This window comes from Pimephales promelas, chromosome 24 (genome assembly GCF_988280905.1).
Source record: "Pimephales promelas chromosome 24, fPimPro1.hap1.1, whole genome shotgun sequence".
Lineage (NCBI taxonomy): Eukaryota > Metazoa > Chordata > Actinopteri > Cypriniformes > Leuciscidae > Pimephales > Pimephales promelas.
In genome coordinates this window covers 19,163,783-19,188,260 of record NC_142792.1, presented here as the reverse complement: position 1 = coordinate 19,188,260, position 24,478 = coordinate 19,163,783, and the positions used below count along the sequence as shown (strand labels likewise).

At 39.2% G+C, this 24,478-nt stretch overlaps 2 protein-coding genes across 3 annotated transcripts in view; one reads left to right on the top strand and one right to left on the bottom strand.

Annotated features, from left to right (window-relative positions):
* The window catches only part of tafa5a (TAFA chemokine like family member 5a), a 165,390-nt gene that overhangs the window by 101,220 nt on the left and 39,692 nt on the right, over positions 1 to 24,478 (bottom strand). The gene's annotated exons all lie outside the window — the stretch shown is intronic.
* On the top strand, positions 15,111 to 16,607 carry LOC148965217 (uncharacterized). Of its 2 annotated transcripts, none has more exons than XM_089127106.1 (5): positions 15,111 to 15,634; positions 15,735 to 15,796; positions 15,882 to 15,958; positions 16,055 to 16,173; positions 16,288 to 16,607. In XM_089127106.1, exons 1-5 carry the CDS (start codon positions 15,437 to 15,439, stop codon positions 16,375 to 16,377), a joined length of 546 nt encoding a protein of 181 aa, XP_088983232.1. In that variant the 5' UTR covers positions 15,111 to 15,436; the 3' UTR covers positions 16,378 to 16,607. The 2 variants fall into 2 exon arrangements, with proteins under 2 accessions (XP_088983232.1, XP_088983233.1); XM_089127107.1 differs by having other exon boundaries at positions 16,055 to 16,177.

Genomic DNA, 24,478 nt, shown 5'->3' with positions numbered 1-24,478 from the left:
TAGTGGGTTAATCTCGGAAAATTGTATTTTGGCTCTATTTAGTGTGCAATAGAATACAAATGATCTTTTAATCATATATATATATATATATATATATATATGAAGAGTTCAGATGCAAAAGCCTCTAAATGCCATTTGACATTTTCTTCTTTAATGATGATTTTTATCAAACTTGTATATTTAAGTTCAGTAATTTCACTTAAATAACATTTAATAGGTAAGTATCATTGCCATTTAAGTGAAATTACTGAACTTAAATGTACAAGCTTGATAAAAATGATCATTCTAGAACAAAATTTTAAATGGCACTTAGAGGCTTTTGCATCTGATATATATATATACGCCTTTTATTGGTGTTTGAATGTGCTTGCCATGTCAGATCCGAAAAATTTGGAGAAAAAAGGTCTAAGGCAAAGTGCTAAGACATGTTAGCCAAGTGGTATTTATTAATATCATAATGCCATTATGTCTGTAGACTACCTACTGTAGTTGTCACAGTGCCACTAAGTTGTGTTGCTTTTCAATATCAATACAGCTACTGCCTTAGTAGCATAACTTTCAGCTGTGCACACGTACCCAATTAAAGTTGTTGACACTTTAGTCATTAAATTAATTTTTTTATTATTTTTTTAACTTGTGAAGTACAAGCGCAAACAATTTCCAATGCAAATAACAACTTCAAGATCTATGTTAAACTGTCCTTAATACTTGTGTTCTTCTAATTGAAACGATTGGCTATGAGCTACATACAGGATGTGCGTGATAGACATTCTTAGCACCCAATAAACGGTGCCGGGCATTCGTAAATTCTCAATGAGAATTGGGTCTGGCGTTAGCCTCTTCTCCCAAAAGTAAAAATAATTATAAATCAGCAAGTTTGGTTCTGATGGCATGATGCAACGATGCATTTAAATAATGAACATCTTGGCTTGGGAAACAGGTCACAACAATTGAAGAATTGTAGTGTAAATTAAATTAACCGAAATATGGAGTGTGTACTTGAAGACATTAACAGTGATGAGATGATTGACAGACCAGTTCAGAAACGCATTGCGACAGCCTGGTCTGTGTTTCCCAAAAGCATCGTCAGCCCAAGTTGATGGTTGAGACCATTGGTGGCAATTGTTAAAAACGCAGACCAGGGAAACGCAGACCAGGTTCATTACGCAAGACCCAATTACCTGTAGGACATGGTAGTTTACACCAAAACTTGCCTACTCTTCTTTTCACACTCAAAAATATGAAGACCTACTTTTTCTTCACAAAAAAAAAAAAGTCATACTTTTAGGGAACGAAGTGCACCTCAGCATGAACTCAACTTCATGAGTTACAACATAAATGGAAAACCTACACAAAAAAAATATAGAGTGAGAAGTAAGAAAAAAAAAAACTTAGGGAGTTAGAGTTGGATTCTGGGTATTTTTTTTTTTCACAACACTGATGCATCAAAATCTCAGTATTGTCAATACCGCTGTCTGCGCAGCTAATTTGAAGCCAATTATCAGCATTCGCCAGTGTTTACGGTGGGGGCGTCCATTTTTAATTTCTCCGCAGCGCGGTGTAACACACTCTCCCATTGTGATCCATCAATCAGCTGGATGGCAATTAAAGGAGATCTGTCCACGGATGGCTGCATGAGGCAAGCAGAGCAGGTGCATCACCTTAAGGATGATGATGACATACACATTGCCAATGAACAGTCCTTGGTCGCGTTACTCAAAGAGCACCTGTCACTTATATTGACACCCTCCTGCTGTTTCAGCAGAAGCGTGCCTTTGGGAACTACTTGATAGTGGTCAAAGGGTCTGAGATGTCCACAAAGAAGAGAGCTGAATATAAGAGGTTGTTTACTCACAAAGCAATTTTAAAAATCTCTTTCAGGCATGGTGCACTGTGTGTTTCTCCATAGAACTGCCCTCAGAAAAAAAAAAAAAAAAAAAAAACATTTTTGTTGGTTTTTCAATTATTGAAATTTGTTAGTGAGTAAACTTGCAACATACTTTTTTAAAGTGTCCATAGGGCCCTATTTTAAAAATCAAAGTGCAAGGGCTAAAGCTCACAGTGCAAGTGCACTTAGGTCGTGTCCGAATCCACAAGGGAAAATGGTCGGCACTCCCAGCGCATGGTCTAAAAGGGTTGTCCATTTGCTCTTAATGAGTAATCGGTGTGGGCATAACGTGTAATAAATCAGAGTCTCATCTCCCATTCCCTTTAAATGGCGGATTCACTATTTACATGGCTCAATTTGCAATTGGAAAGACCGAATGAAAACTGTGTCGGGCTGAAACTAGCAAAAAAACACTTGCTGCATTGCACCAGGTGTATGATAGGGCCCTTTAAAAGTAAACCTTAATTTATTTTGACAGTGTGTCATAAGCAATTGCAAAACATGTTTGTTGCCTAGAAGGAACATATAGTGACAGTTGAATTGGGTATGGAATTTATAATTTATAAATGCTATAATAATTATTCAGTATTATTTATAAATGTGTATCTAACCCCTCCAGTTCTACTCTCACTCCTCCGAGCAGGATTTGAAGTAGCGTTTCCAGCATGGGAGGTGGGTATGCTGGCAAGGATCTTAAAGACCACAGCCTCCAACATCAGTTGCTGGTGCGCCTCTCGAGTACACCATGTTCCTAAATCAACGTCTTTGTTGATCCTGCAAACAATATTCCAATAAACCAATCAGATTTGAGGGACAAGTTTGCAGTTTGTGTCAAGTTTACTAAGTTTTATTTGTCTAATAATGTACATTTCTTATTGAAGACATCATATATAACACACCACGGTAGCCTCATGGGCAAGTGACCGAAATGTGCTTCGGCAGACCCGACCTCACTTCCAGTCTAGCTACTGTAATAAAAGGTGAAAACGCCAAAAATATTTGTTAACAAATTAAACTGTAAAAAATGATTTTTTGGTGAAGTAAATACTAATGAAAAAACCCAATGTAATTTACTTGAAAAAGTTAGTTCAGGCAAGAATTTAAAAAACTAAGTAAATTCCATATCAGTACTTAATTCAAGCGAGTATAAATGAAAGTGTAAATATCAAATCAATAAAATTAAGTAAAAATTACTCAACTTTTCTGATACTGGGGTTCTTATAATGCACTGGACCTTGAATAATTAATGAGGCTCATTTTTCACTGGTTTCCAGCTGTATTTACACTGTTTTATCATTGATTTTTGTTGTCAGTATTGGTAAATTGCCATTTTGTGACATTTCTAGAAATTTTTTTGCTCAAAATGACACATTCAAACACAAAAACGATCCATCAAATGTTACCGCCATTGTGTATTGTCTACCAAGTATTGAGGTGTTTGCATTCACATAAGGCTTAATGTCTGACATGATGTATATATAAATTACTTAGATATTTTAAGTAAAGCACATACTATAAATGACTAATAAAATTCAAGATTATTGTTTTAGTGAAATGTAAAACAAAGGCAAAGGAAATCGGTATTAATCAACAAGCCAAACTTTTTTCAACAAACTTTTACAAGCCGAGTTAAAGTTACTTTTTTTTTTGGAAAGTTTACTTAATTCCATATTCCAAGTAAGTTTAACTTAAAGATTTCTAATTAAAGCTACTGATAAATATGTTTAGGTTTTTACTTGGCAAATCTTTATAAATTTACTAGCATTTTCTGAGTGAGAAAGTTTAGCAAGGTTTTTTCAAGTAAATCCTACTCCAAATTTTTTGCAGTGTATTATCATGAACACACTAAAGTATACTGAATTAGTCTGGCTAAAAGTATACTTAGCTTTTTTTTCTTTTCTTTTTTTTTTTCACCAGGGTAGGCTTACAACCAGGGTTATATGCTTCTGCATCAGGGTTATTCACCTATAATTTCCCTCTTATTTAAAGAGATACCTTATGGGTTAGGTTAGTGATAGAATTTGGACTTCATTTTTGGACAGAAATAATGTTCCAGGATCAACAAAATATGTTGATTTAGGGAAAAGTCTTACTAGCAGGCCTCCATTGCATGTACATATTTAGTATTTACTAGAGGTGTAACGATACCCTCATGTCATGATTCGATACAAATCACGATACTGAACTGATATTATTGCGATACTTCCAGACACATTACTTGGGGGTTATAACAACGCATTCTCATCCCTCATCTAACTCACACTTTTGACCATGCTTCAACATCCGGCACCCTTTAGCATCAGTTAGACCACTAGGATAGCGTCATATAACTGACACTAAAGGGTGCCTAAAGCGTCAGATGTTGAAGCATGGTCAAAAGCGTCAGTTAGATGACATAAGCCAAATGCACAGGACAACGATGACATCAGAATAAAAATATTCATGATTCTATACATATATTGTCACCATCGACTATTTTTGTATTGTGATATATTGTGACATGATATATTGTATTTACTTAATATTTAAGTAAAATAAAAGTAAACTAAAAGCAAAAAATGATTTACTTTGGTATCTTCCAATACCAATTTTTCAGTAACACTTTACAATAAGGTTCGTTAGTTAACTACATTACTTAACATTAGCAAAAAATAAACTGCACTGATACAGCATTTGTTAATCTTAAACTGTTTTTTTTATGTTAATTTGCATTTTTACAAATGCTGTATTAAAATATTGTTAACATTAATTAATGCACTGTGAACTAGCATCAATCAAATCAACAGCTTTTAATTATTAATTTTATTATTATTAACTAACAAACAAACAAAGATGAACAAAAACAGACACAAAATGTATTTCTCATGGTCAGTTCATGTTCGGTAATACATTAACTATTGTTTAATAAATGGACCTTATTGTAAAGTGTTAACAATTTGTCTTGGTGTCTTCTCTAACTGCTGTATTACATTTGTTTGGCAAATGTTCCCCATGCTGTTTTCACTTAAGCACAAATTTTTCATTGCGTCTTGACACTTTTGAAATGATCGCACCAATGGTGACACAAGAGCGATGCTGAAGTCTTGAAATAGGTTTATATGATCAGCTAAGCTGAAAAACGACAGTCTGGGAGATTCTATTCTGATCAACGACCAACCGACTAGAGCTCCCTAACAGCTTAAGCACTATTTTTCAACGACCAAGTGTGCTTGTGACATACTCCAAGGGGAAGGTAATCACTGTGTGTGTGTGTGTGTGTGTGTGTGAACACACCACCAAGAAAACACAATAAAGTCTTTAAAGCCACTCAATTCCCAGACTAAGCTCTACTATGGAAACGAGGGAATAGCACTGATTTGAATGAAAACAGCTTGCTGCTTTACAAGCGGTTTTGTGCATGTTATTTTATAGGACAAGCCAGAAACATAAACATGTTCAGTCAAGAAATGTTATTCTCCCTGATAGAACTGCTTAACAAATTAAGCTAACACAGTCTCATCCCAAAAAGTCATATAACTGACGTCTTGGGACGTCTTTTGACCATACGTCAATATCCGCCTTTTTAGGGCCCCCTTAAACGTCGGTAGATGGCGATCCCGGGCCGTCATACAACTGACGCTTTACCTTTAACGTCAGGTAGGTGACGGGTTAGGTTTAGGTATGGGGTAGAGTTAGGATCCCATAACCTCATCTACCGACGTTTAAGGGGGCCCTAAAAAGGCGAATATTGACGTATGGTCAAAAGACGTCCCAAAACGTCAGTTATATGACGTCTTGGGATGAGACCGGGTTGATTAAGCATATAGCTGCTTTTATACATCTTTAATACGCACTATTCTAAATATGAAAATAACACGGTACATTTTCATATAATATTCAAGCTCAAATTTAACTTAATTTAACACCTAACAAACTTTAATACTGAATTGGCTGTTGCTTAAAGTCCCTATGAAATCAAAATTGACCATACTTACGTTGTTTGCCTAAATTGATCGTTTTGTGGTGAACAATTCATACATGCAAGTCAATCCACACAAAAAAAATTTTTGGCTTCGTAATCTTTAATCAAAGTTTGAAAATGCCCCTCCCCTCTTCATTGGAGGACCTTGCCCGATGACGTAGGCTTTACGGTTTGGGCGTCTCCTTAACATTCATAAACACACCCCTCCAACTGACAGCTGCTGTGTGTTTGCGAGCGCCGAGCGAGCATTGATTGACAGCGTGTGTAAACTTGCGTTCTAGATCCAATCAGGTGCTAGTTATAAAAAAAAGCCACGCCCACTATTTTGCCTCATTTAGTATTCCGTTTCTCTCCGAAATACGTCACAACACTGGAGAAAAGTCGTTTGCAACTTCCGGTTCACGGGGACTTTAAAAAAAAGGGGAAAAGCAGCAATGAAATCTCACTGAAACACTTGCAGTTGCTAAACCGTTTAGCAGGTTAAGAGTCGTGCGAGGCGTGTGATTCCCAATAGGGACAAAACCTCTGGTCACATCCATCATTTCCATTTCACAGGCGAGACAAAGATCTCACCTGTTCTCATCCCATTTGTCACCAGTTTTCATGCTGTCATACATGAGTGAATCAGTGTTTGTGTTCCACGCTTCTGCACACTGCCTGATGAATATTCATCAGCCTCTTAAATGCTCAGTCTGTCGACAGCTCATTAACTGTTCAAATAACTTCTGTGTAAAGACCCAATTGCCTGGTTTAAAAATAGACAAAGAAGACTGACGCTGTTCAATCAAGCTCTGATGAAAGACAAACTCATGACAAACTCAAGACTTCATCAAACACGGAGGTGATACACTGTACAACACAATCCAAAACACTAGAAAACGTAATTCTATATTTCGTTGTCACTACGAGTTACGTCGGATGACAACGAATGGGGTTTCGATTAGAAAGCCTATCGACTTTGAGTATACAAATGAGCCAATGGCAAAGAAATGCCATGGATCTGCGGAATTTGCATAGTGTATTTCCGCCTTACCTCATGGGGTGGGTATAATGGCAACATGCAGATTTGTTTTCATTTTGCATTTTGGAGCCAAGAGTATATTTTGGGCCAATCCCAATTCTACCCCTTACCCCTTCCCTTTCCCCTAGCCATACCCCTTCGCCTTCCGCTTGACCCTAGAAACAGAGTGGCAATGCGTAGGGGTGAAAATATTCCCCTAAGAAATGGGACACCACTACGCCTCCGTTAAACGTCATTATAAGTCGTCGCTAGCGCCTACGTCACAGGATATGCGCCGATGTTTATCACAACTTCCAAGATCCCGTCGACAGCTGCAGTTATCTCAGTCGCGTGGGTTACAGCTATTTTCTTGCATCTTGTGAAGTTCGCAGGAAACAACGGAGACGACGAAAATATGTTGCAGGACTATCGTTAGCAAACTACAGTAATTTTAGCGATATTTTTACAAACGTTTCTGTGAAGAAACTGACCGTAAATATGAACACAATATTGAATGTAACATAAAGCAAATCATTATTTGTCGTTATAATACTTATTAAAGCCACAAATACTTAAATTTATGGGTCTCCTTTGTTGCTTGGGCAGCCAGCCTGGGTTAGCAGTGACACTTCTCATACCCCTTCGTTGGAAGTGTGCTCCCGAAAAATCTTCGTTTGAAGGGCTATCTGGCCCTTCACCCTAGCCCTCCCCCTCCAACCAAAAGAGAATTGGGACAGCCCTACCCCTTCACGTGGACGCGCAAAACGGAGGGGAAGGGGAAAGTGAAGGGGTAAGGGGTAGAATTGGGATTGGCCCTTTCACTCCACATTCATTTCTGACTTGACACTATGAGACGAGCCACTCTCTCCGGTGTTGGTGTGACAGCGATCTGCAGTGAGTTCACATTGCCTGCCAATGAGTGTGTTTCTCCTTGCTCACTTCAACATCGCAGTTTTTTTCTCCTCTCAAAAAAGAGCTCGTAAACAGCACGTCTTTTTAAAGATGGCTCGCCTGTCTTTAAAAAGTGCATTTCTGGTTGTGGTCCACTCTTTTCCAATTTTTATGTGCACATTCTCTGCTCTGCATGCTTTGGCTTGATCACGCTAGAGCAGCGTTTCTGAATGACTCGCGTTCTCCCCGTGGGAATGTGACCATCGCGTCATTACGGTCGAGACTCAATGATCTCGATAGAGTGAGAGTCCCCTAATCCACACCCCGATCTAACACTCTCCACGTGAGTTGCTACTTTGGCTGGTGGCCAGGGGGACCTGAGGTGAGTGTGGAACAAACTGCCGACTGTTTGTCCATGGACCACGCCCCCCTCTTCAGTGACACAACCAGCGAGTGTTCAGGGGATTCGTCCGGGTCTACAGTATTTTCGAATGCCTCATGGGTTTCCCTTGACGCTCCATAATCGGATCTGTTGTCCATCTCAGCATCACAGGGTGGGCTAGAATCTTCAGAAAGTGAAGATTCGACAGAGCTGCCACTTTCGGGTGTGCATATGGCATTTGTCGAGTTAGATCCTGAGATGACGGCCATGCTTTCCCAGGACCATGAACAGATTGCCCATGAGCAGACTGAGGTTTATTCTGCCCTGACGTCCCCGCCATCCACTCAGTCCCACCACAGGCTGGAGCGCCATGCTCGATGGACACGCTGCTGCCAGCTCCTGGACAGAACCTAGCGCTAGGACCTAGGTCTAGCAGACCTTAGCATGTTTATTGCCTCAAGTTACTGGCAGTATGCCTACGCGTTGAAGTGGAAGCTCTTCATCAAGTGGTGCTCTTCTTGCCGAGAAGACCCCCTGGAGATGTTTGATCAGTGTCGTGCTTTCCTTCCTTCAAGATGGGTTGGAGTGAAGGCTGTCTCCCTCCTTCCTCAAAGTATACGTTGCCGCTATTGCCGCACACCATGATACGGTAGAAGGTAAGTCTGCCGGGAAGCCTGACCTGATTGTCAGGTTCCTGAGAGGAGCGAGGAGACTGAATCCTCTTTGCCCTCCTCTCATTCCCTCTTGGGACCTCTCAGTGGTTCTAACTGACCTGCAGAGTGCTCCCATTGAGCCTTTGCAATCAGCAGAGCTAAAGAAAATCAATGAAGACACCGCTCCTGGTTGGATTGGCTTCCATCAAGAGGGTAGGGGACCTGCACGCATTCTTCGTTGACGAAACATGCCTGGAATTTGGGCCGTCTTACTCCCACATGATCCTGAAACCCCGCCTTGGATATGTGCCTACACCCTTCCGGGACCAGGTGGTGAACCTGCAAGCGCTGCCCCTGGAGGCAGACCAAATCTTGGCACTGCTCTGTCCAGTACTTGCTCTCCACGCCTATGTTGACAGAACGGAGTGTTTTAGGACCTCAGACCTGCTCTGTCTATTATGGTGGGAAGCTGAAGGGAAAGGCTCTCTCCAAGCAAAAGCTGTCTCACTGGATAGTGGATGCCATTACCTTGGCATACCAACAGCAAGGTCAACCGTGCCCCCCTGGTCTGACTTCCCACTCCACCCGAAGTGTGGCGTCCTCTTGCGATCTAGCACATGACGCTTCGCTAACAGACATCTGTAGAGCTGCAGGCTGGGTGTCACCCAACACATTCGCCAGATACTATAATATCCAAGTGGAGCCTGTGTCCTCTCATGTACTCACTACAACCAACTAGTACTTCCCGAAAGCCCTGAGTTCCTCCAGCACTCCTGGCATCGACGCCAGTGTCTATTGCCTGTGCGTTGGCTGGGTGCATCCCGTGTGCATGGTTCCTCCCCTGAGCGACCCCCATAAGTGTATTTCCACTGTAAGCCTCCCTGAGCATGTGTCTTTCCCTTGGCAAGCCACCTTGGCACCCCTGGGGTTGAAATATTCCACCTGTGGCTGGAAACCCTAGTGTTCTCCATATGCATTCCTTCAGGTCATATGTGTGTGTTTTCTAAGTGCCCCCTCTTTGGGTTGGCATTAATTGCATATTTCTCTGACATTTTTTAAAATGTGCTCCCCAGTTTACCTTGGTATTTCTGTATTGGTATATATATATATATATATATATACATGTATATATATGTGAAGAGTTCAGATGCAAAAGCCTCTAAGTGCCATTTGAAATTTTGCTCTAGAATGACCATTTTTATCAAGCTTGTGTATTTAAGTTCAGTAATTTCACTTAAAGGGCACCTATTATGCCCCTTTTTACAAGATGTAATATTGGTCTCGGTTATCCCCAGAATGTATTTGTGATGTTTCAGCTCAAAATACCCCACAGTTAATTTATTATAACCATTTGAAAATGTCATTTTGGGGCCTGTTTGAAAATGAGCTGTTTTGAGGCATACCACTTTAATGCAAATGAGCTGCATATCCTCGCCCTGCCTTTGGATGAGGGCGTAACTTGAAACCTATGGCAGTCGGTCTAAGCAGAAGGGGAGAGTGAGAGACGCGCTGTTTTGTCTGTCATTCAGCGTATGTTTGAATCGGAATAAATAAATAGCACGAAGAGACTCCGGCAGAATAAACACAAATGAGAATGGACCAGTACGTCTCGGTATGGTTATTTGATACATTTATGTACTTTAGCGTTGTAATCGCGTCCTCTTTGCAAGTATGGTGGAGCAACACACACAGACACAAACACTAACGCTGGCGCATTTTTTTTTAAACTAATGTTACATACACATTCTGTGATAAAGTTTGCTACGTAACTTACAAGCGAAATTACATTTATGCGAGGAACCTGTGGCGTCATGTTTACTTGTCATACTGGTGCTTCTGTGGCAAATGTGAGAAGATGGCTAACTTACAGAACAACAACATATATGCGGTTTTTAATACAATATCTTTAAAAATATATATATTTATAAACGTGTGGTTACACACTATACAAACAAGGTTTAAATTATATACACAGACATCCTACGATGACAACAACTTTAGACGCATTTGTTATTGAATTGGCTGACATCGACTGAAAAGACTATTTGCTCAAAAATCATAAAAAAACAGCTCGTTCTGAGACAGTGCATATGATTTATTGTGATTGTAAAAAAAACACTGGGTGGAATTTTATCATTCTAGGGTGGTTTTGCTCACACACTGCCAACACACATTTATGTTCAAACACCATGTAAAAGTGAATTTTCCATAATAGGTGCCCTTTAAATGACAATTAATAGGTAATCTTCATTGTCATTTAAGTGACATTACTGAACTTATATATATATATTTAATGCTTGTTTTCTGCGATAGTTGTGATCAAATAAATTATGAGATATATTGTGGAGAGAGAAAACTTTTGAAAACATGTTAGAGCCATTATAATACACCAACACAGGCAAAATGAAAACTTATAAATGCATTATAAGACATAATGATAAAAAATAAACCTGTAACAAAACAAGAGTTGCCATTTTCTGTCGCATACTTGAACAATTCGTGCTCATCTGTAAATCATATGCATATATAACTGTCCCAGTATCTAAATTTATTATTCAAGGTTAGTAGTTGCTACGACAGAAATTAGTTTTTCTTTCTTTCTGTGGCCTTGTTGTTGCATCATTCTTCAACTTTGAAGCTGTTAACTCAATGAATCTAATAATACAAGTGCAAATACTCTTAGATTTGCATTTCTACGGTCTGGGAATTTTATTCCATAACTTCACTTAGGCCTACTGCTTGTCCTTATTTAACACAAACCAAAGAAACATTCATTAGCAATGCAGTGAGCACTGTGCGTCTAGTTAAAGAAAAAAGTTTCTGCTTGATATGTTCTCTCGCAAGCAGTGTATATATATATATTTAATATTTTAACTCACGGTAGGTGGTTTCAAATTACAATTAATTACTAATGGCAGACCTGTGAATCTGTCATACGTTTACACATTTTTGATTTCAAAGTTTAATTGCCCATAAAAAATAGACTTTTAGACACATGCACACATACACTGACACACACACACACATATTTTTTTACATTTTTTTTACCTTTGTGGGGACTCTCCATAGGCATAACGATTTGTATACTTTGCAAACAATATATATATATATATATATATATATATATATATATATATATATATATGCATTTTTATATATAAAAAAAAAACTTAAAAAAAAATAAAAGTCACAAAAAAACACTTAATTTGATTTAAAAGCTGTTTCTTCATGGGAACCAAAAAAAAAAAAATGAATCTTTTGTAATCTTTTGGAGTTCAGTATTACCATCCAAGACGTTTTATAGTCACAGAGAGGCTATAAAATGTATTTAAACAAACACAAATTTTAAGAGAAAAAAATATAGGAACAACTTACGCAAACATGTTTGGCCTTAATAATCATGTTAAGAAGTTATTACATCCTAACACGACTATAATTAAATTGAAGTATGTTTCATTTATTGTATTAGGCTATATAATCCATATAATACCATTATTACATTGTGCTTGTAATTTATCCTGCAAGTGTTCAAAGGCGTATTGTTTGAATAGTTGGTGCATATATGTCCCATATGTTTTAGGTTGTGCTATCGTGCATTCAAAGGCCAATCCAGGACTTTCAAAACTGAATTCCAGTGCATGTCAACAACCCTGGACAAAAACACTGAGGCAGGCAAATACGAGGAAATCTATACTGTTAACACTGCACAGAATAAAGGGACAGAGCAATGAGGGTGCATTTATTGAGGACAAAGAGCTACAATATCACCATGCAGACTAAATCAGAATATCTGAATACAGAAAAACAAGAAAATGCATTGATATGCATGATGACATGCCCTTATCTCCTCTACATATTGTTCACCTCAAGAAAAGTTTACAACAAGAGGACAAAGATGATACCAAATAAATGTTTCATTAATGTTAGCGTGAGATAAATCCAAAGAGGATAATATCAGGAGATAGATATGTTAGCATAATAATAGTCATTTCAAATGTATATGTATGACACTTTTTACATAATCGTTCTTTACAGTAATATAGTACACTGCCTGGGCAAAAAAAAAAAAAAAAAAAAAAAAGCAAACAAATGCTGTTTGGATTTAAATAGTAAAATACTTAAGAGTCTATGATTTGTTCACTTTCAGATATTAACCTAATTAATACATTAGGAGCACATTCAGTACAACACTCCACGACACTTTTCCAGCATCTTTTGACCACCCCATCTCCTAATTCTAACTATTCCTTTCCCAACCTGGGATGGGAGGAGGACTCTGGGTTCGGGAGTACTCTGCGTTGAACTACCTAAAACTATAGGGGCTTTCACACTGGGTAGTTCTAGGAACTGGCCACTAGGGTGTTTCTCCAAGAACTAATGGTTCCCTTAGGAACATTTCCCTGGTTGCGTTTGCACCACCAGTAGGAACTCTCAATTGACCTAAGCTGTGCTTGTTGTTGTGACTTTTAGATTTAGACTTTTAGTAACTTATACTTTCTTTTCTCTGTAGCGTAAAGGTTGGCAGGACCATCTATCACAGTTTTCCATGTTCGTAAAGTTATAGTAAATATATTGGCTACAATTTTACACAGCTTTTTTTTAAAAAATACTGGTGTTTTGCGTGTGTTCGGCCAATCGGCATACAGTTCAGTTCAGCACCAGTCAATGATAACTATTATAAATAACATTAAAACATCCAAGCACAGTAAAAATAGTAACTAAGCTCAAACCTCAAACCTCCTTCATCTTGTGCTATCATTCAGTAGCCTTATTACCTGAGCATAAAAACTATCCCTGAAATGTGATGCGTGTGTTGGTATGCTCTGCAAACGTTTCCCTGGTGTTAGGTGGGAGAAGAGATTGTGTGTAGGGTGACTAGAATCCTGCAAAATACCTTCTTGCCTTCTCAGTGCTGCGTTTCCAGTAAATGTTTTGAAGCAGTTCAAGTGGAACCCCAATAATTTTAGATGCAGTTGTTGTGACCACCTTTATTAGAAGATTAAGGTCACTGAAGTAGCTCTGCCAAACCTCACTTTCACTATTGCAAATTTCGCGATACTATTAGTGGTATGTTTTACAAAACAGTCATAGGTATACAGACTATAGTAACACAGTCTTATCCCAAAAAGTCATATAACTGACGTTTTGGGACGTATTTTGACCATACGTCAATATCCACCTTTTTAGGGCCCCCTTAAACGTCGGTAGATGGCGATCCCGGGCCGTCATACAACTGACGCTTTACCTTTAACGTCAGTTAGGTGACGGGTTAGGTTTAGGGTTAAGTTTAGGTATGGGGTAGAGTTAGGATCCCATAACCTCATCTACCGACGTTTAAGGGGGCCCTAAAAAGGCGAATATTGACGTATGGTCAAAAGACGTCCCAAAACGTCAGTTATATGACGATTTGGGATGAGACCGGGTTGACTATAGAGGACTGAGCACGCAGCCTTGAGGTACTCCGGTGTTTAACGCGACAATCTGGCTCAAACGTGACAATATGGGGCTCAGGTCAGGAAGCAGACAGGCTAAACCGACCGTCTGCTAGCTGTTTCACGTCACTGAGGTCAGATAAACCCATCACATTGAACCTCTTTCACCTAGATAACATCATATAGAGACTGTGTCTGTTACCTGAATTAGGAAATACAAAAAACTTCCAAATCCATCTAAGGGAAAAAATGTAATTGATGTTCAACAAATAAAAAACAGATATAATACAAATGAGCAAATGATAAAGCTTGGGTGCTGAATATTCGATCCCTTACTTCAAAAGCACTTATTGTTAATGATATAATTACAGGCTATAATCTAAATGTGCACTGTTTGACATAAACCTTGCTAAAACCAAACGATTACATTATTTTAAATGAGTCAACCCCACAAGTTACAAAAAACGAACCTCGTATGAAAGGCAAAGTGGGAGGTTTTTTGCTGTAATTTATAACTATATATTTACCAAGAAGTCTAGTTTCAAATAATTATTTTAAAGTGCTGGTGCTTAATGTAACTATATCTAGTGTAAATGATAAAACACGATTTGTGCTGGCTACTGTGAACAGGCCACCAGGGCACCATTCAGACTTTATCAAAGAATCTGCTGACCTTCTATCAGAGTTAGTACTGGCTGATAAGGGCCTGATAATAGTCGATAATACCAAGAATATCAAAAATCGACTGTTGGCGGTAGATCCTATTTTCCTATTTAGACCCAAAACTTTTGGAACAATCTTCCTAACATTGTCCGGGAAGCAGACACAGTCTGTCAGTTCAAATCACATCTCTTTGACCAAGCATAAACATAACACAATATAGACTTCTATAATTTAATCACTGCGTCAAAAGGTGTGTATACGGGAGAATTCGGACAATGAAAATGCCCGCGAAATGTGCTGTTTGGCAGGGATCTTTGGAACTTTGTTATGCGTACCTGTAAATGCCTGTAAAGGCCCGAAAACAGGAACTTGTCTGACCACATGCTGTTAGTTGATGGCTTGGCTTTTTAAATGCTAATTTGTTTTGGGACTGGCTCAAGTTTGCCCCTATTCCCCTGCCCCCCTCATTAGTATTCAGGAAAGGTGATAGGCTTTACATTGTGTCAGTCTTCAACAAGTGTTACGGAGAGCAGAGTGGAGATGTTACTCCTTTACATAGGGACAATATGGCTATTAAATCTCTGAGTCCGAACGAAAACAGACTGGTGTATATGGCAAATGAAAGTTTGAAGAGGATATTTGAAAAGCTGGAGATGATGGACATGAGGTTGGATAAGATGGAGGCTGACATCAATGAGCTCAAAGAAGCAAAAGAGGAGCCTGCTTCAAAGAAATTAAAGAGAGCTGGGAATAATTCTGTTGCGGTAAGTTATTTTCTGACCATCACAGTGTCTGCTTAACTTTGTGTGCTTTATTTATAAATCTATTCGAATTGAGCCCTCATACTATGTTGGATTTTTACAGGAATGGATATGGAGATTGCACAATGGGGAAAACAACATACACAAATATGACGCACAGACAAGGTATATCTTTAAAACTATGCTTTCATAACAGTCTTTTCTTCTAAATTATATTTTTAATCAAGCTTCTTTAATTACTGCTTCACAGTCTATCCTCCCCCCACAACCTCGAGGTCATAATCTTTTTAATTGCTGTACCAGACGTAGATCCTGCTGTTGTTAAAGGTAAGTCACAAGTACCAAGGCTACAACTTTTTAACTGTATAGATTAGTTAGTTACAAATAAACATATTCTCCCCCTCTCTATCTCCATCTCTCTAGCATCCTGCAAGACATATTTTGAAACTGTTAGAAGGGGTTACAGGATGGCCCAAGATGATAACAAAGACAAGATGGAGGACAGCAGGATCATTATGCTCATGAGACAAAGAAAAAGAAGAGTAAGTATAAATACATATAAATCTCAGTAAAAGCCTCAGCCTGGGAGAGGCTCCCATCCCAACACATTTGATATTTTCAGTGGTTTAATTACTTTTTTCCCTCCCATTTTGCAGCTACTGAGCTGCAGGACTGGGGTTCCCCAGACAGAGGAAGATGCATCTATCTGGAAGACTGCAACAGTTGACCACATGTCTGAAGAGTAGGATGCCATATTGGATGGAAAGTCGGTGTGGGTTGTTCGGGTTATTATATTGTTTTACATATATTATACACAGGCCTTATATATTATATGGGGTTATTTATTGTATGACTAATAGTAAAATGTATTCTGTGCTAATGTTTTTTTTTATTTATAGAGTTTTGACTGTGTGTATATAAATATGTATGTCATGTGCCCAGTGTCATTTACAAATAATAAAAATAACAAACTCAACTTTGTCTATCTGATTGTCTTGACATTATAACCATGAACACCAATGACAATGAATATTAATAATGAGTAATAATAAACCCAAATGAGGCCATAAACTGGACCAATAGTGTGGGGGTTTAGAGGAGGGACAAAGCATTGAGCACCCAATCCTATGTAAGATCTCTGACCAATTGAAGGAGGCCACTGCCTTGTGTCCCAAAGGTGTGAAATGCTAATGTTCCCTTGCATTGACCCCGACCTAGGGATTATTCACCATGGTAACTGATGGCCCTAGTGGCTCCCTGCTGTGCCCCAAACTTGGTACATATCCAGGAGTTTTCGGGATTGTGTGACGGGACAGCAAACTCCCGTATACACACGTTTATTTGTGGAGTACACAGGAGTACTCAGGAGTTTTACATGCCCGATTACAGCTCTTTTCACGCAGTGAATGTTATGCTGCATTGTCTAGATCAGCCAACGGAAGTGAATCAATCAAAACTAACCTTAGATGGGCAATAACTTTATCCTAAACAATCTCTTACGGTAATTTCCATTATAACTGTAAAGCTGCTTTGAAACAATCCATACTGTTAAAAGCACTTTATAAATGAATGATACTTGACTTTAACACTTTAGAGGCTGTGTATGTAGTTCCAAACCTGCAGATGGAATTGCAGAGGCCCAGGTCTAACAGCTTAGATATTGAAATAGAAGGTCTGATAGTATTGAAGGCACTGCTATAATCAACAAACATCATCCTGACATACGTATCCCTGCCCTCAAGATGCTGGAGCACAGTATGTACCTGTAAAGCCAAGAATACAGCATCATTCACAGCTCTATTTGATCTGTATGCAAATTGTAGTGGATCATTGGAGACAGGTATGCTGTTGTTGATATACCTTTTCACAAGCTGTTCCAAACATTTTATAATCACAGAAGTCATGGCTACAGGTCTAAAATCATTCGTACAGGTGGCAGTCGTTTTCTTAGGCACAGGAATTATGATTTATTTTTTAAAAACAATTTGGAACCACACAGAGAGAGATTGAAAGGTTAAACATGTCAGTAAAAACAGAGACAAGTTGGCTAGAACACAGTGTTGTAGTACTCAAGACTCGGACTGGTCTCGGACTCGGTCTCGAGACCATATTTTAATGGTCTTGGTCTTGTCATGGAATCGTGTGCATTTGGACTCGGAATTGACTCGTACTCGAACATTTTTTTTTTTAGGACTCGGACTTATTCCCGAGTCCACTCGTGACTAGTGCGCAACTGCGCATGACAAATTGTAATAAAATTACTTTTAACACCACCACTATGTGGCCTTTTTACCCTAAACTGATCATATTTTTTAAACTCTAAGTAAATTCAGTAAAAATAAAAGGATTTCTCTAAGTAAATAAAAGTAAATGAGGTAATCAACCCTCACTGGTCTCGGTCTCGACTTGGACTCGACCGTCTCTGGTCTCGGACTCGACTCGGACTCGACTCTCTATGGACTCGGTCTTGACTCGGACTCGACTCTCTCTTGTCTCGGTCTAGACTCGGACTCGAGTGAGGTGGTCTCGACTACAACACTGCTAGAACATGTCCTAAAGACTCACAGAGTAATGCCATCAGGCCCAGCATCCTGACTCAGACCTGATAAGCTTGCCTGCTGAACGCATAGTTGGAGATGGAGATGATACGACTGTGTGTGTATTCCCATTTGGAGGTACTTTGACATGCACATCCCCTGTTAAAGATGGTCCCAGAGTCAGTGCCTTAGTAGCGCATTCAAAACAAGCATAAAAAATGTTCAAGTCATCTGAGAAGAAAGCAGAGGTTGTTGTGAGGCCGCTAGTTGTAACCGCGTGTAGGTCTTGCCAAACGTGGCTAGAGTCAGCCCATTCTCACTCCCAAGGCGTCACCTAAAGCCTAGTTCACACTACATGATTTTAAAATGTCGGGCTGAACTGTGCAGTTCACACTACATGACTTGCTCTCAGTGAAATCATGAGTGTTCAAGTTGTTTAGCTGTTCACACCACACAACACAACGTGATTGATCCACAACAGGAGGTAACTCACTACACGAGTTAACAACGCACTGCATAGAGATACAACCACGATCGGATGATAAGAGCATATCATTTGTGACTCAATGAGAGCTGTTTCAGTACTATAATACGGTCTAAATCCTGAAAATAATCAAACAAATAACGAGTTGACAACAACACGAGTCTATCTGGTCTAGAAACCATGTTTTGTAACGAAAAACCACGCAATAAAACGAACCAGAAATGACGCGAAACTGCAGAGAAGAACATAACACGCGAATATGGACGTCAGACAGAAACTAGTGCTGCACACTGTTTGCTCGACGATCTGCTCTGAGAAAAAAAATGCAAAAAAGAAAAAGTAAGATTTACCTGGTGTCCTCAACCCATGCGTTGCTATGATTGGCTGTACTCATGACATCACTGAGATTGAGTCGCGCGACTGCGCGAGATATCTAGCATGCTAGATATTTTTCTGAGCTCAGTGACCTGTCTGCGAGCTGTCTGCGAGCTGTCTTTGATGCGTTGTTGGCTCTTTCACACTAACTGATTGGCGAGCGTTAATCGTCCGCTAATCGCCCGCGATTTGCACGCGATAACACCCTGACTTGTCGGCTACTCAACGATTTGCAAATCGGGCTTAAATCGGGCTTAAAATCACGTAGTGTGAACTAGGCTTAACTGACGCCTTGGGAAGCATTTGACCATGCTTCAATATCTGACGCTTTAGGCGCCCTTTAGCGTCAGTTAGATGACGCCCTAGGATCACGTGTACCATACCCCCAACCCACACCTAAACCTAACCGCGTCATCTAACTGACGCTTTCCTTTAGCGTCAGTTAGATGACGCCGTAGGATCGTGTCATGTAAGTGACGCTAAAGGGCGCCTAAAACGTCAAATATTGAAGCATGGTCAAAGGTGACGCCTTGGGGTGAGAATGTGTTGCTAGAGTCCCCTTCAGAACAATATCGCTAAAGATATATAGCAGACTTGATTGCATTCCTAAGCACGTATCTCGTGCTCTTGTAACGAGATTTAAAAGCAAAAAAGCTAATGAAAAAGTTCTCCCAGTGCGAAAGCTCCATATGGCTTTGCTTTTGTAAACACATTTGGATAGATTTGGGGTAGAGTTTGGCAAGAGAGCAATTACATTTTAGCTAACCCTAATTCCCAAACTGTCACAATTTGTACAACAATCAGTGTAACCAAACAAAGCAAAATTTACATCATCTGTTTTGGATTAGCCTGAACGTGCCTTTAACGTAAATTACTAGATAGTTCTCGCCTTGCGAGATCTTCAGAGCTTTCGGTTATAGTACAGATTCCAAATTGGATTGAAACGTGTGCTGAAGTGAAAAATGTATTTTCAAGCAACAAGACTGAAAAGGAACAATTAGATAAAACTGCCCTTGAACCTTAGCAGAATGTTGGTGGGATGATAATGGAGTCAAATGGAAGAATAAAATAATGCTGGCTGCCTTATTGGAAGGAAGTGCACAGCATGCTGTTTGTATGCGGTAGATAACATGCTGTTGATTTTGTAATTTTCGGTATGACATTAGTCAGGCCACAGGCTGTCAGGGACTCCATCCCCTGAGCCAACTGATTGACAGGCACGTTGAATTCATACCCGCATTGCTCAGTTTCAATTACTCAATAAACATGTGGCCCTCAGTTTAAGTTGTCAGGCCCTCGCTGGAGTGCCTCTGATAAGACATCCTCTCGCAGACGTGAGCCCCAATGGGCCCCGTTGAACGAAATTCATTCACACACACAAATACATTCCAAGAGGGAATTTTGCATCTATGCTGCCCACAGCTGAGCCTGTTTGATCCTAATTCACGAACAAGGAAATGAATGAGTCCAAACTGTTATTATTCATGGCCAAATGCATCAGGACATTTGCTGTATTTTTCCATGAAGGGTGCAGGAGGAAAAATATCAGAACTTGTTTGTCCTTTTGAGAATCTAAATTCATTCAAGTGCTTTTGGCAAATAGTTTATCACTGGATTTGCAACACAAAGTTTACAGCAGTGGTCCTCAACTCCAGTCCTTGGAACCCACCGCCCTGCACATTTTGTATCTCTCTCTTCTCTGACACACTCAGTTCAGTTCATAGAGTCTATTCTAATGAGCTGAGGATCTGAATCAGGTGTGTTAAAGGATTAGTTCACTTTTCAAAAAACTTTTGCTGATAATTTACTCACCCCCATGTCATCCAAGATGTCCATGTCTTTCTTTCTTCAGTCGAAAATAAATTAAGGTTTTTAATGAAAACGTTCCAGGATTTTTCTCCATAAATGGACTTCAGTGGGAACCAAACGGTTCAAGTTCCAAAAGAAACTTTCAGTACTTTTTCAAAGGGCTTTAAACGATTCCAGACGATAAATAAGGGTCTTATCAAGAGAAACGATCACTCATTTTTTTTAAAAAAATAACAAAGTTTAAGTTTTATAAGATCAAACGCTCGCCTTGCTCTGTTCTGTGGTGCACGTTCGTGACTCTCCTGTTCGAACTCGTTCAACAAAATGAACAAATCTTTTTTTCCGAATCAATTCGTTCGTTTCTTTCGCCGAATGAACCAAATGACTCGGAAAAAGATTTGTTCATTTTGATGAACGAGTTCGAACAGGAGTGCGTTACAGAACAGAGCAAGGCGAGCGTTTGAGCTTATAAAACGTAAACTTTGTTATTTATTTATGAAACGAGCGATCGTTTCGCTTGATAAGACACTTATTCATCGTCTGGAATCGTTTAAAGCCCTTTGAACAAGTTTGCAGTTTGTACTTAAAGTTTCTTTTGGAACTTGAACCATCTGTCCTCAAAAATGCTGGAATGTTTTCAGCAAAATACCTAAATTTTTTTGACGGAATAAATAAAGACATTGACATCTTGGATGACATGGGGGTGAGTAAATTATCAGCAAAATTTTTTTTTTTTTTTTCAAAAGTGAACTACTCCTTTAAATAAGGGAGACTCATTTAAATAATATGCAGAGCAGAGGGACAGCAGAGTTGAGAACAACTGGTTTACAGTTTGAATCTTACCCATTTTAAGAATATGAAATGATACAAAATGGTCCTTTAACTGCAATAGTTTTCTTGCAAAGCAGTGCAAATCTAAACACAAATGTCATATTTACTCCTTGATGCCTGTAATGGTTTTTCTGATAATCATTTCTTAGTGGGTCAAGGGCATGATGGGTGTTCCTGTTGTCTGGGAAGCACTGCACAGTCAAAGTTGTGTGCTAAATCTGCAGTCTACACCTTCCTAATGCTCTGAAGTGAATTTTATGGCTGGGCAATGGGACTCCCAGCATGGTATAAAATAATGATCTCTTTGGCTACATTTTCCCAGGGCAAAATAGTAGAGGAGTCATGAGTAAAACTGAGCTTAGTAAAACAAAAATCAATTCAGGACATTGCACAAGTTTTCAGAGAATGGATTTGTGTCCATTTTACGCAACACTCTTAAAGCAGTACAGGTAACAGTACCAGATTCTGGTAAGAACTGTTCGATTTGTTGAATATACCATTTTGTATGAAATCAGAAGGCTGTGATTGAGTGACTACACTGTCAGAAAAAAGCTGTCACTGGGGCGGTACCTTTTCAAAAAGGTACACTTTTGTACCTAAAGGGTTGTACCATAATTGTACAAATATGTACCATGAAGGTACCAATATGCACCCTTTAGGTACAAAAGTGTACCATGAAGGTACCAATATGCACCCGTTAGGTACAAAAGTGTATCTTTTGAAAAGGTACCGCCCCAGAGACAGCTTTCGTACCTTTTTTTCTGAGAGCGATTTATTCATACTGATTGGATAGGCAATTTGAACGTGTTCCTACCAAACTTTGGTTATAAAACATCATATGAAGCTTTGTGCCATGCTGCTTATATTTATCAAGAAGTTCCCTGTGGACGAAAGTCCGATGCAAGGACTGGTTGGAACTTGTCAGCTCTCATCTTCAGAAAACAGATCTTCATTTGTGTTCCGAAGATGACTGAAAGTCTTACGGTTGGGAACGACATAAAGGTGAGAAATTTATGACGGAATATTAATATTTGGGTGAGCGAACCCTTTCACAGACAATGAGTGGAAGGAAAATTTTAGAACCACACGACATACAAAAAATAACGAGAGCTTGTTTTATGCGTCTCATGTCATTATGCCACCTCTAGGTCATTGCACATTGCATAAAGTTTTCGGTTTTCAATCCAATCAAGTGTTTGCATGTCCCATCGGATGGATTAGAAAAGATTTAAACCACACCTTTTAATCCAAATTGCATTCTGATTGATATGGTTAGACGGGACTTTTTTTATTCTGTATTTGCTACTTGTCCAATTACAAGCTGATTATTAGGGTCCATGTGAACACAGAGTTATCTGATCTTTCCCACTCTCAAAAAGCAGAGTCCTGTGTACTCATTGATGGTTTGTTGTTACTTCCCAGAGAAATTTTGCATGTAAAATAATATTTTCCTCTTTCTTTTAAACACAGTAAACAAGTTACTTAGGGTGAAAGCCAACAAGTCCCATTCTCGCTGCCAGATCTACATGAGGTCTTTAGAGCTACAGCGCAATTGGAGGATAAAAACAGAGAGAGGAGACTGAAAGGGAATCGATGAGAGGTAACTCCTGCAATATCGTTTCTACAGCGGCATTGGAGAGCTAAGTTGATAAAACAGATCAAGGGGCTCGGCGAATGACTTTGATGAAACATCCGTGACAGTCCGAAGGATGGGCTTGAAGGATTCGATAAGTCTTGCCCCTCTCCTCCTGGTTGGACTCAAAAGAGCATGTAATCAATCATCCCCATCTAATTTTGGAGCCAATCACAAGGGGGTTAGCCGAGACCCATCCTTTAAAGCAGGGGACAAAGTTGATGGGACACATCAAGGCTGTGTCCTGGCCAGACAGACCAGATGTGTTTACTCAGCTCTGCCCGCCCCCTTTTCCGGCTGTGATCACGCTGCATGCTGGGAAATCCTGCTTGGGCCATTATCAACACAAGGCCAGGTGCATCCTGGGAGATTTAAGCCAAGCCTTTATCACAGCCAGGGAGGTGGCAACCAAAGCTGGAGGATCAGAGATGCCCCAGTGAAGGGACCTAGGCAGAGGCATCTATAGGGACGCTGCAGTCTGCCACATCAAAGGTCTGTGGAGCCAAAAGGTGCTGGGCTGGAAATATCAAATCTTGTCAAGAGAAAAAACTCTTATGTCCCAGGTCCATTCCAGCAAGGCTTGTGGCCGAAGCACAGACATTTGCTGAATGAGCATTGGTGTCATTTCTAGCAAGAAACCCAGCAGTAATAGAACCAATGTACAAAACAAATTCAAAAACAGGTCTGGGTCATTTTTAGTCCTGATGATATCCATCAAAGGGAAATAAGAAAGAAATCGTTGAAATGACAGAAACATTATTGTACATAAAGAAAATGGAGAAAATGGAGCATTATGATCTTTTGTTGTTGTTTTTGTCATTGTGACTACTTTTACAAGTACTTTTACTACAGTCGAAAAAATCAATTTTACTGGAAAAAATAGAAAAATGAAAAACAAGTAGTGTTTTCAGACTCTAGTGCAACATTTTAGTTTGACAATAAGGTTAATTAGTTAACATTCATGTATTAACTAGCATGAACTAAAAATAAACAATACATTAGTTACAGTATTTAATAATATTTTTTTAAATTTTAGTTCATTAAAATACAGCTGTTTATTAATTGTTCATGATAGTTCACAGTGCATTAACTAATGTTAACAAATACAACCTTTGATTTTAATACTGTATTAGTAAATGTGGAAATTAATATTAACTAAGATTAATATTATATAATAA